Source organism: Rhinoraja longicauda, chromosome 10 (genome assembly GCF_053455715.1).
Source record: "Rhinoraja longicauda isolate Sanriku21f chromosome 10, sRhiLon1.1, whole genome shotgun sequence".
NCBI classification, from domain to species: Eukaryota; Metazoa; Chordata; class Chondrichthyes; order Rajiformes; family Arhynchobatidae; genus Rhinoraja; species Rhinoraja longicauda.
In genome coordinates, this window is record NC_135962.1 from 37,553,186 (window position 1) to 37,566,286 (window position 13,101).

The following is a 13,101-nucleotide window of genomic DNA, read 5'->3' on the forward strand; positions in this document are numbered from 1 at the left end:
ACCAAAGTGATGCTGGAAACCTAGTATAAGGATCGGTGGATTTGTGTGTGTATATAGTTATCGCCTTAAATAAAATAAATATTAGACCACATTTGTTAAAATTTGCTGGTATTTCTGATACAGATGTATATGTGTGCAATATGCACCAATAACCACTTGTGAAATCTGTTAACAGCAAGGAACAAAGAACCTTTAGGAAATTTGGATTTAAGAGCATAAATATTTACAGTACAATTCTACTCGGGCATTCATTGACATTTCAATATTTTTTTTTTTCAGATTAAAACAGTTAGAACACCAATTATTGCAAATAAAAGCTTCAGCGCCACTCAAACTACCTGCCTTGAAATTTAAGGTAAGTCTCAATTTATAGTTTGTATATCAGATTCTGTGAACTAGCAACTTGTTCCAAGAGCGAGTGTCCACTGTTAACAAGTGAAAATTGTTTAGTTTAAATCTTTTTAATTATTATGTTTTTGTTGATGAAAATAACAATTATTTCTATCATATTGTTTGCTTTGTGATAGTTTGTATTAAGACTTCAATTAGCTTTCAATCATAATTTTAGTTTATCCGAGTTTGAGTTTAGTCGGCAAATATTTTTCCTTTCTGCAGATTAACAATTTAGGTGCAACAATGTAAAGTAAATGTTTAAAGGAAACACAATCAAAAGTGGGCAGCCAAGCAATAGACACAATGGCTAACGCACAATGAAGATAATTTTGTACACCATCCATTAACATTTGCAGTAGTTATTGATATCAGAATTGTTCATAATTAATCATAATGCCTTCCCTATCGGCCACTAATGCTTTACACTTGGAATACTAACATTGCACTTAATTACAGCAATTAATTTGGGTTAGGTATGTGACAATGATATATGTGTCATATATCATTGTCAATTGTACATTCTCATTGCACAATTCATGCATGAATACAATCACGTCAAACCCCAGTACAACAGCTAGCGCGAAGGGGAAGATGCAGAGTGCAGAATATAGTTCTCAGCATTACAACGTAACAGTTCCATAGACAAAGTACAATGTCTATAATGGGATAGAGGTGAATCAGACAGTACTGTAGCTTATGGAAGGACTGTTCAAAAGCCTCATAACACATGGGAAGAAGTTATTCCTGAGTCTGGTGCGTGCTTTCAAGCTTTTGTATCATCTGCCCGATGCTAGCAGGGAGAAGAGGGAATAACTGGGGTAAGAAAAGTCTTCCATAATGTGGCTGCTTTTCCCTGAGGCTCCTGGGGCCCTCAATTAAATGCTGACTTTCAGTGCAGCTTCTGGAATTTGCATGTTCTCTTTACATCTACATCTGTTTCTCCAGGGGCTCCCTTTTATTCTCCCACATCTCAAAAACATGCTGACTATAAGATGAAATGTGTAGGAAGGAACTGCAGATGCTGGTTTTATCCGAAGATGGACACAGAAAGCAGGAGTAACTCGGCGGGTCAGACAGCATCTCTGGAGAAAAGGAACACTTGACATTTCGGGTCGAGAGCCTTCTTCAGACTGAGGAGTAAAGATGAGGGAGATGTGACCTGGGAAACGGAAGTCATTAAAGAGATGAAGGGCATGTGAAGTGTCTTGGACATAGGTTGGGAGGGATTGGACCAGGGGGGGAATAGGATAGAATTGAGGTATGTGGAAATTATTTCAGTGGGGCAGGAGCAGGCAGAAACAATGGGTCTGCCCAGCTCACTCTGAGTAAGGATCTCGACCCGAAACGTCACCTATTCCTTTTCTCCAGAGATGCTGTCTGATCCGCTGAGTTACTCCAGCTTTTTGTGTCTATCTAATGACTATAAGACGAGTCGGCTACCATAAGTTACTCCTATGGTAAATAGTAAATGGGAGTGCTCAGTGGTGTTCAGTTTAGTTTTAAGATACAGCATGGAAACAGGCCCCCAAAATAGATAGTTGAGACAGGAACTATAAGTGACATTTGGGCAGGTACATGGATAGGAAAGGAGTAGAAAGATATTGGCAAAACTTAAGCAAATGGGATTAGCTTAGATGCTGCATCTTGTTCAGCATGGACAGGTTGGGCTGAAGGGCCTGTTTCTGCACTGACTGATTCTATGAACCTACCGAGTCCACATCACACTAGTCGACATCACACTATGATGTCTATGCTATCCTACTTTCTCATCCACTCCCTACCTACGAGGAACATTTACTGAGGCGATTCACCTACTAACCTGCACAGATGAGTGTGGAAACCGGAACAGCCAGAGCAAACCCACGCAGGCACACAGGGAGGACATGCAAACGCCACGCAGTCAGCACCCAAAGTCAGGATCGAATTTGGGTCTCTGCCACTGTGAGGCACAGCTCTAACAACTGCTCTACTGTGCTGCCCTTGTGGAGATACGTAAAATAATAAGTTAGGGGGAAATAAATGAGGAAATTGTATTGTTCTATGCAATTTAGAAATGACCTTATGAGAAAGTATAAGAAATTCTATTTATAAAATCCAGAGCATTTTTATTTCAGGTTGAAAACTTCTTCTGCATGGGATCCCCGCTCGCTGTTTTCCTTGCACTTCGTGGCATCCGTCCTCAAAATAGTGGTCAACAGGATCATATTCTACCAAAAAGTATATGTGGTCGGCTGTACAACATATTTCACCCAACTGACCCAGTGGTGAGCTCTCATTCCATCTATATTATGCAGTTTAGTCGTAATTATAATCTTGTCATTATTGGAATAAGATTAGAAGTGGATTTCCTATTTATGCACCCTCTTTCCAACTATATAAGACTATGGTTAGGCTACATATGGAATGTTGTGTGCAATTCTGATCACCCCAATACAGGAAGGAGATGGAGGTTTTGTAGAAGGTGTAAAAGAAGTCTATCCGAATGATGCCTGGATTAGTGGGTATCAACTATAAGGAGGGATGGACAGACTTAGATTGTTTTCTCTGGATCGTCACAGGTTGAGGGGAGATGTGGTAGGAGTATATAAAGTTATGAGATGCATTGATAAAGTAGGCAGTCAACCCATTTTCACTAGGGTGGAAATATCAAAGACTAGAGGGCGTAGCTTTAATGTCAGAGGGTTCAGATTTGAAGGAGATGTGGAGGGCACAGAGGACAGTGAGTGTCTGGAACGGACTTACAGGGTGGTGATGGAGGCAGCTATGATTGTGGCATTTAAGAAGCTCTAAGATTGCCACATGGATATGAAGGGAATGAAGATCCATATGGTGAAACAGAATAAATTACTTGCACATGCCCCGAGACCCCATTTCCCTTTTATCACCCCCTCTCTACTATGTCCTTCCACCCATATCCCTCCCACTGGCTTTACATTTCACTCCTCCTCTTCTCTCCTTATCTAACACACTTTTGTCTCTTTTTTACCTCTAGCCTTTGTCATGTACTCCATTCACCTACGAATCACCCCCTACCCCCTTCTCCTTTATTCACCTATCGCATGCCAGGCTTTGAAACACCCCCGCCTCTCTTTTCTAGATTTCTCCCCCATACTGCGTAAGGGCCCAACTGAAACGTTGCCTGTCCATTCCCTCCACACATGCTGCCTGACTCACTGAGTTTATCAAGCACTGTGCTTTGCTCAAGATTCCAGCACCATTATATCTGTTGATCTTTGTGTCAGCACTTGCTCATGTGCTCAGCTGCTAGTTATTCCATTGACTTTTGTGTTTGGATCATGATGTAATTCTGGCATCTGGTCATAGAATGGTTACAGCTCAGGAGCAGGCTGTTTGCCCCCACTATGATCGTGTCAGTAGACACAAAATGCTGGAGTAACTCAACGGGACAAGCAGCATCTCTGGAGAGAGCAACTCTTTGGCCCCTTCTCCATTGACTTACAAATTTCTCTTCATCATGTATTCCCGAAGAAGGTCGCAATGGAACTAGGGTACACCGCATCTGCACGTGGTGCACGCCAGATAGCAACCACACACTTCTTTAAAAAAAGATCAACGGAAAAGCATAGCGGACTGGAAAGGCCAAGTGCCCTCCTGTGTTCTTATCTGAAGGACCTGTTTAGATTCTTAATTTCTCACTTGGTTTTTCGACAGAGTGGTCAGTGGCGCAGGGGTAGAGTTGCAGCCTTACTGTGCCAGAGACCTGGGTTTGATCCTGATTATCATAGAACTAGTGTTTGACAGATCGTGGGTTGGTGCCGACTCGGTGGGCCGAAGGGCCTGTTTCCATGCTGTATCTCTAAACCAAAGTGAAATTTGCTGCTTCGCTGAAGTCTGAAGTGCCAGAGACTTTAATGAATGTTCCATCTTAATTTTAACTGTAGGCCTATCGATTGGAACCTCTGATCCTGAAGCATTACTATAACATAGCACCACTCCAGGTACATTGGTACAATACTTCAGTCCTAACAAGGTACGATGACATAAGGCCGACCTTCATCAAGCCGACCAGGGAGTCGCAGATTCAATCCATGGTGCCCTCAACAGCTACCTCAAACACAGAACTGGACGCCATGTCAAGTCCAAGTACCTCGCCGGTCATGCCTCGTCGGAACTACGGGGAATCAATAACCAGCCTAGGCAAAGCAAGTATAATGGGTGAGGTACTAAAAGCATGCTTGTTTACTTCAAAAGATAATTGAACTACTGTGTGCAGGATGTAATGTACAACAATGTGTGTGCATTGCTGATCTTCCAGAACCGAGAGTCAAGAGTGTTAAATTGTCATATGTGCCGACAACGGAACAATCACGTTCTTACTTATTGCAGATTTACCGCAAATGTGCTAACACACAGCTAATCAATAATAATGATTATTGTAATTGCAATAACAGGGAGGAGATGTGAAAGTGTCATAACATAGAACTAGTGTGAAAAGGTGATCAATGGTTAGCATGGACACGATGGGCCGGAGGGCCTGTTTTCATGCAGTTTCTCTGAAACTAAAACTAAACTGATACAATAAAATTGATATAAGTACATAGGACATAGAATAGCACAAGGCAGGAACAAGCTTTTCGGCCCACAGTGTCCGTGGCGGACATGATGCTCAGTTAAACTAATCTCCTCTGGCTGTACATGGTCCATATCCCTCCATTCCCTGCATATCCATGTGTCTACCTATAAGGCACATAAACATCACCACTGCCTCCATTACCTCCCTGACGGTGTGTTCCAGGCACCCATAACCATAAGACATATAATGCTCTCCATAATGTTTGGGACAAATACTCATCATTTATTTATTTGCGTCTGTACTTCACAATTTGAGATTTGTAATCGAAAATATCACACGTGGTTAAAGTACACATTGTCAGATTTTATTAAAGGGTTTTTTAATACATTTTGGTTTCACCATGTAGAAATTACAGCTGTGTTTATACATAGTCCCCCCATTTCAGGGCACCATAGTGTTTGGGACACATGGCTTCACAGGTGTTTGCAATTGCTCAGGTGTGTTTAAATGCCTCCTCAATGCAGGTATAAGAGAGCTCTCAGCACCCAGTCTTTCCTCCAGTCTGGAGTACAAAAGTTTCACAGTTGGAAACTTTTATTGCTGTTTATCAACATGAGGACCAAAGTTGTGCCAATGAAATTCAAAGAAGCCATTATGAGACTGAGAAACAAAATAAAACTTTTTGAGACATCAGCCAAACCTTAGGCTTACCAAAATCAACTGTTTGGACCATCATTAAGAAGAAAGAGGGCACTGATGAGCTTACGAATCGCAAAGGGACTGGCAGGCCAAGGAAGACCTCCACAGCTGATGACAGATGAATTCTCTCTATAATAATTAAAAATCCCCAAACACCTGTCCGACAGATCAGAAACACTCTTCAGGAGTCAGGTGTGGATTTGTCAATGACCACTGTCCGCAGAAGACTTCATGAACAGAAATACAGAGGCTACACTGCAAAATGCAAACCACGGGTTAGCCGCAAAAATAGGATGGCCAGGTTACAGTTTGCCAAGAAGTACTTAAAAGAGCAACCACAGTTCTGTAAAAAAGTCTTATAGACAGATGAGACGAAGATTAACTTATATCAGAGTGATGGCAAGAACAGAGTATGGAGGAGAGAAGGAACTGCTCAAGATCCAAAGCATACCACCTCATCTGTGAGACCTGGTGGTGGGGGTGTTATGGTCTGGGCATGTATGGCTGCTGAAGGTACTGGCTCACTTATCTTCATTGATGATACAACTGCTGATGGTAGTAGCATAATGAATTCTGAAGTGTATACAAATCCTATCTGCTCAAGTTCAAACAAATGCCTCAAAACTCATTGACCGGCAGTTCATTCTACCCAAACATATTGCTAAAACAAAAAAAAGGGTTTTTCAAAGCTAAAAAATGGTCAATTCTTGAGTGGCCAAGTCAATCACCCGACCTGAACACAATTGAGCATGCCTTTTTTATGCTGAAGAGAAAACTGAAGGGGACTAGCCCCCAAAACAAGCATTAACTAAAGATGGCTGCAATACAGGCCTGGCAGAGCATCACCAGAGAAGACACCCAGCAACTGGTGATGTCCATGAATCACAGACTTCAAGCAGTCATTGCATGCAAAGGATATGCAACAAAATACTAAACATGACTTCTTTCATTTACATGATATTGCTGTGTCCCAAACATTATGGTTCCCTGAAATGGGGGGACTATGTATAAACACTGCTGTAATTTCTACATGCTGAAACCAAAATATATTAAAAATGGTCTTTATTAAAACCTGACAATGTGCACTTTAACCACATGTGATTTTTTTTATTACAAATCTCAAATTGTGGAGTACAGAGGCAAATAAATAAATGGTGGGTCTTTGTCCCAAACATCATGAAAGGCACTGAAGTAGCATAATTAAGCCATTCAGCCTCTTCACCATTTAATCATGGCAGATCTATTTATCCCTCACTATTCTTTTCTAATCACAAACATATCAATTTCTCCCTTAAAAACACCCAATGTCTTGGCCTCCACAGCCATCTGTGGGAATGAATTCCACAGATTCACCAGCCTCTGGCTAAAAAAATTCCTCCATCTCCTACCACTCTTCTGTGTTTTAAAAAAAATTGCCCCACACAGGTAGAGTTGCTGCCTTACAGGTAGAGTTGCTGCAGCGCTGAAGACCCGGGTTCGATCCCGACCACGGGTGATGTCTGTAGGTAATTTGTACGTTCTCCCCGTGACCTGCATGGGTTTTCTCCGAGATCTTCTGTTTCCTCCCACGCTCCAAGGACGTACAGGTTTGTAGGTTAATTGGCTTGTCAAATGTCAAAATTGTCCCTAATGTGTGTAGGATAGTGTTAATGTGCGGGGATCGCTGGTCAGTGCGGACCCAGAGGGCCGAAAGGCCTGTTTCTGTGCTGTATCTCTAAACCAAACATCTCCTTTAAACTTTGGTTCTCTCACCTTAAAGCATTTGCTTCCTGCAACCCAAAGCCTTACTGGTTTGTAGATTAATCGACATTTGTAAATAGCCCCTAGTATGTAGAGAGTGAATGTGAAAGTGGGATAACATAGAACTAGTGTGAAGCAGTGATCGATGTTTGGCATGGATGAAGTGGGCCAAAGGGCCTGTTTTCACGATGTTACTTTCTATCGGCACGATGGCGCAGCGGTAAGTTGCTGTGCCAGAGACCCGGGTTCGATCCCGACTACGGGTGCTGTCTGTATGGATATTGTTCGTTCTTCCCGTGACTGCGTGGGTTTTCTCCGAGTTCTTCATTTTCCACCCACACTCTAAAGACGTACAGGTTTGTAGGTAGATTGGCTTTGTTTAAATGTAAATAGTTTCTAGTGTGTGTAGGATTATGTGTTAATATGCGGGGATCGCTGGTCGGTGCGGACTTGGTGAACCAAAGAGCCTGTTTCCGCGCTGTTATCTCTAAAAACTAAAAACTAACACAATCAATGGATCAAATATTGGTAGAGGCATAAGTTTGCAGAGAGACACGGCATAATCAGGCAAATGGGAGCAGTATACGTGGATGAGATGAGCCAAAAGAGCCCATTTCTGAACTGTATGATTCCAGGAAAGGAAAAGGCCTTTGCACATCTCTCCTTTCAAGCCACAGAGTTTCAATGAGATTACCTCTGATTCTCCACATGATAGACCAATCGGCTCAGTCTACTTCATTTCTCCCTACATAACCAGTATTCCTCCTGCCCCCTCCCTGTCACCAAATCCTGGGAATAAGTCTATGAACCTTTGCTTCATCCCTCCATTGTAAGTTTATGCTTCCTTGGGTAGTGAGACCAGACCAGTGAACAAAATCTAAGATACACAGTCATTGGGCCCCCAAAGCATTGCAGCAAGACGTCTTTATTAGTGTACTCAAACCATATGTTCATACGTTCTAGAAACAGAGTTAGGCCATTCGGCCCATCAAGTCTACTCCATCATTCAATCATGACTGATTTATCTTTCCCCATCAACCCCATTCTCCTGCCTTCTTCCCTTAACCCCTGACACTCTTACTAATCAAGAAATGATCAAGATATGCAAATCATCTTGCAACAACAGCCAGCATCTCATTTTGTCTTGTAGCTGCTTGATGCAACTTTCTGTGATGCATGTACAGATCTATTCAATTTCTTGCCATCAAACAATTCTATGCTTTTCTATTTTTATGATCAGTGCATTATCTCACTATTTCTCTTATGCCATGTTCTTCCCCCATCCATTTAACCCAGTTTATGTCCCTCTGAATATATAAAATATGTGTATTTAGTTGTCATATGTACCGGCAACAGAACAATGAAATTCTAACTTGCTGCAGCATAATCAGCACATAAATGCAATAACACACAGATATTTATGTAATAAATAACAATATAATAAATTAATAATAATAAAACTAGGTAACCAAAATAATGCAAAATCGAAGTCCCTTGTGCCATCAAAGACACAGTTCACAGATCATAGTTGCTGAGGTTAGTGTCGTATTCAAGATGGTTGTTGGGGAAAAAAAGCTGTTAAGCTGTTCTTGAACCTGGAGGTCACAGTTTTGGGGTTTCTGTACCACCTTCCTGATGGTAGCAGTGAGATATATCTGAAATGTCTACAGTAGTGAGATGTATCTGAGGTGAATGCAGAAGTGAGATGGATCCAAGTTGTATACAGTAGTGAGATTGTAACCGAGATGTATACAGTAGTGAGATGTAACCAAAATGTGCACATATCGAGATGTACATTCTGAGATGTATCTCTTTGCTGGGATTCTCATACTAGGAACTTCCTAGAAAAAGAGACTGTTTCTTTAGGATGATAATAAGGAATAATTTCTTTCAAAAGGTTGTGAGCCTTTGGGAATGTTGTACCACACATGATTGATGCTCAGTCATTACAGACGGGGAAAAATAGAGTTTGATATATGTTTATCAAGATATATGGGCGCAAAAAGAGGAAGTGGAGTTGAAGATCTTGCATATGGCACAGGAGGTTGAAGATCACTTTTGGCCTACATGTGCCTCTTCTTGTGTGATCTTGTGAAATTGCAACATTAATTCTGTTAAATCTGTCCAAAACGTTTTGGACCTCAAAGTTCCTTCAAGTAATGCTCATGATCGTTTTTCAGTTAATTGACAATGTTTCAATTTATCCTGTCTGTCTGATGAAGTGTCACAACTCGAAACATCGTCTGTCCATTACTTCCGCAGATGCCTGGCCCGCTGAGTTACTCCAGCACTTTTGAGTTTTGCTCAGGATTCCAGCACCTGCAATGCTTGTGTTTCTATTTTCAATCTATCCTGTTGTTCCAAGTGTGAGGGCATTTACAAAGCCAAATGGTTTCTTAAACTTTACGAGTGAAATAACTTGGAAGAATTGTTAATTATCTGTTTAAAAAGTATGGGCACAGTGCCTTACAGTCAGCAGAGCTGTTCATGAGGTTATATGTGTCTTTAAGAAAGTAAGATTATTGGCCATCTCATCTTGGATAGCGGTTGGACAGGCTGGGGTTTTTTTCTCTCGTGTGAAGGAGGCTGAGAAATGAACTTATTGAGATGTGCATGGTCATGAGGGGCATGGATAAAGTGAATGCTCACAGTCATTTTCCCAGGTTAGGGAATTCTAAAATTAGAGAGGATCGGCTGAAAGTGAGAGGGGAGAGATTGCAGAGGGAACTCGGGGGCAGCCTTTTCATTTGGAGGTTAGACTGTATCTGAAATAAGCTGTCAGATGAAGCTATCAATGGCAGATAAAATTATGACTTTAAACAAACATTTGGACAGACATATGGAAAGGAAGGGTCAGAGGGTATTGGGTCAAATGCAGACAAATTGGACAAGATTGGTATGCCAAAGGGGAGCATGGACAAGATGGCCAAAGGGCCTGTTTCAATGCTGCACGGCTCTATGACTCTATCTTTAATTAATTTTCACTTTTGTGTTGCTTTTAGGAGCTGCACATATAGGCAAAGGTATTGGTGGGATTTTGTTTGCAAGATTCTCCCGCACGCCCATAGTGACACAGATCAGTGAAGAATACAAGGAGGGAGCAGATGAGGAGAGGAAGCACATCGACGTTCCATTTAGTCCAAAGATGTTGTCACGGAACGATTCTGGAATTTTGATTGGAACAGGTTAGTTGATGGATGCAGATGTTGTCAGGTAAAAACACTGGCAAAATGTTGTTTTTTTCTAAAGTTGTTTTATACCATGTTTAATAAAATGTGCGGTGATATAATCATTGTATTATTTTGTATGAACTTATCTTTTAAAATCAGAATGTTAGATTTTATTTAGTGTTATGTGATTGAGATTTTTTTGTTTTCATGAATGATGTGCAATTAGAATAATTCCCATGTTATTTCCCATAGTCATAGAGCTGTACAGCGCGGAAACAGGCCTTTCGGCCCAGCTTATCTATGTTGACCAAGATGGCATAGCTGACCAATACCCTTTTGCCTTCATCTGGCCCACAGCCCTTGAAACCCTTCATATTCCTATATCTGTCCGATATAGCCTTAATTGTATCCACTTCTATGGCAACTCCTTCGAAATACGTAATACCCTCCAAGTGGAAAAAGTTGCCCCTGAGACACCACTTAAAGTTGTGATTATATGGTACAAATGAAAATGTCCATAGCAGATCATAGTTGGCGAGGTTAGTGTTGTGCAGTGTTCAAGATTTTAATAGTTGCTGAGAAGAAGCTGTTCTTGGCCCTGCTGGTCTCAGATTTTGGGCTCCAGTACCTTTATCCGATAGTAGTAACAAGATGAGAGCGTGGCGGGGATGGTGTGGGTCTTTGATAATAGCTGCCTTCTTGAGGCAGAGATATCTTCGCTGTTGGAAAGGTCAGTTCCTGTGATGCACTGGACAGTGTCTATTACTTGCTGAAGTCTTCTTTGTTTCTGAACCAACCCTGATACAACCAATCAGTATGCTCTGCAGAGCATGATGACAATAACAGTGACCTAAAAGATGCAAATTCAGTCCCCACCATCATAATTGATTGCCCAGATTTCCAGATTTTAATAAACTGAGATTTATTGAACTTACCCCCAGATATTTTCTCAAAGGAACGGCAGGCAGGGAGACATGAAGGAATATGTTGATGCTGATCGGCTGTAGTGTGTTTACTTCAATGTAAGGAGTATTGTGGAGAATGCAGATGAACTTAGAGCAGTGCTTGGGACTGTGTTATAGCCATTGCAAAAACGCAGTTGTGGGAGGGACATACCTGGCGGCTAAATGTTCTGGAGTTTCGATGTTTCAGACGTGATCGGGAGAGAGACAAAAGAGGTGGAGGAGTTGTGCCAGGTCGGGTGATTGACTTGGCCACTCACGAATTGACCATTTTTTAGCTTTGTAAAACCCTTTTTTTGTTTTAGCAATATGTTTGGGATCATTAATTTACTGTAGAATGAACTGCCAGCCAATGAGTTTTGAGGCATTTGTTTGAACTTGAGCAGATAGGATGTGTATACACTTCAGAATTAATTATGCTGCTACCATCAGCAGTTGTATAATATGGGTAGAGCTTAGAAATAGGAAAGGTGCAAGCTGTCTAATGGAATTGCACGATAGGCCTCCCAATAGCTTGCAGGAGATCGAGGAACAGATATATACACAGATTACTGAAAGAAGCCAAAGCACCGAGGTTTGACAATTCTTAGAGAGGTTGGTTAGGAGGTTTGTGGATGACTCCCAAGATTCTGGGGTCGCCGACTGTGAGGGAGTCTGTTAAGGAATACAGATCAGCTATCGAAACTGGCAGAGAAATGGCAAGTGGAGTTTAATCTGAGCAAGTGTGAGGTGTTGCGCTTTGGGAGATCAAATGTAAGGGGAAAATATACAATTAACAGCATGGCCCTTAACAGCATTGCTGTGCAGAGGCATCTTGGGGTCCAAGTCCATAACACTCTGAAAGTGGCAACACAGGTAGATAGCGTGGTAAAGAAGACATATGGTATGCTTGCTTTCATAGGTCGGGGCATTGAGTATAAGAGTCAAGAAGTCATGTCGCTGCTTTATAGGACTTTGGTTGGGCTACATTTAGAGTATTGAGTACAGTTCTGGTCACCCCATTACAGGAAAAATGTGGAGGCTTTGGAAAGGATACAGAGGAGGTTTACCAGAATGATGCCTGGATTAGGGAATATTAGCTACAGAGAGACGTTGGACAGACATGAACTGTTTTCTCTGGAACGCCGGAGTTGCAGGTACATCTGATAGAAGTATATAGAATTATGAGAGGCATGGAGAGGATAGACAGAACTTTTTTCTCAGGACGGATAAATCAAATACTAGAGGGCATAGCTTTAAGGTTTGAGGGGCAAAGTTTAAATGAGATGTGCAGAGCAACTTTTTAACACGGAGAGCAGTAAGTGTCCGGAACGCGCTGCTGCGGGTGATGGTTGCTGCAGATACGACAGTGGCATTTAAGATTTGGATTGGGTATGTGGATATGCAGGGACTGGAGGGATATGAATTATGTGCAGGTACGTAAGAGATGATCTTGGCACAGACATTGTAGGCCAAAAGGCCTGTTCTTGTGCTGCACTGTTCTATGATCGAACACTTCAATGCAAGATGATTTATTGTGGTACTTCCTGCAATGTACTTCCAGCTGGTTGGAGAGAAAGCCTTTAAATAACATTCAGCAATTATTGACCTGAGCCTCATAAAG

At 41.6% G+C, this 13,101-nt stretch overlaps 1 protein-coding gene across 1 annotated transcript in view; it reads left to right on the forward strand.

The window, feature by feature from the left end:
• ddhd1b (DDHD domain containing 1b) overlaps positions 1 to 13,101 on the forward strand; it is a 60,474-nt gene that overhangs the window by 46,020 nt on the left and 1,353 nt on the right. Inside the window, exons 8-11 of the mRNA XM_078407185.1 lie at positions 280 to 355; positions 2,508 to 2,657; positions 4,296 to 4,569; positions 10,369 to 10,551. Coding sequence (XP_078263311.1) covers positions 280 to 355; positions 2,508 to 2,657; positions 4,296 to 4,569; positions 10,369 to 10,551 — 683 coding nt within the window. The remainder of the gene's footprint in view (positions 1 to 279; positions 356 to 2,507; positions 2,658 to 4,295; positions 4,570 to 10,368; positions 10,552 to 13,101) is intronic.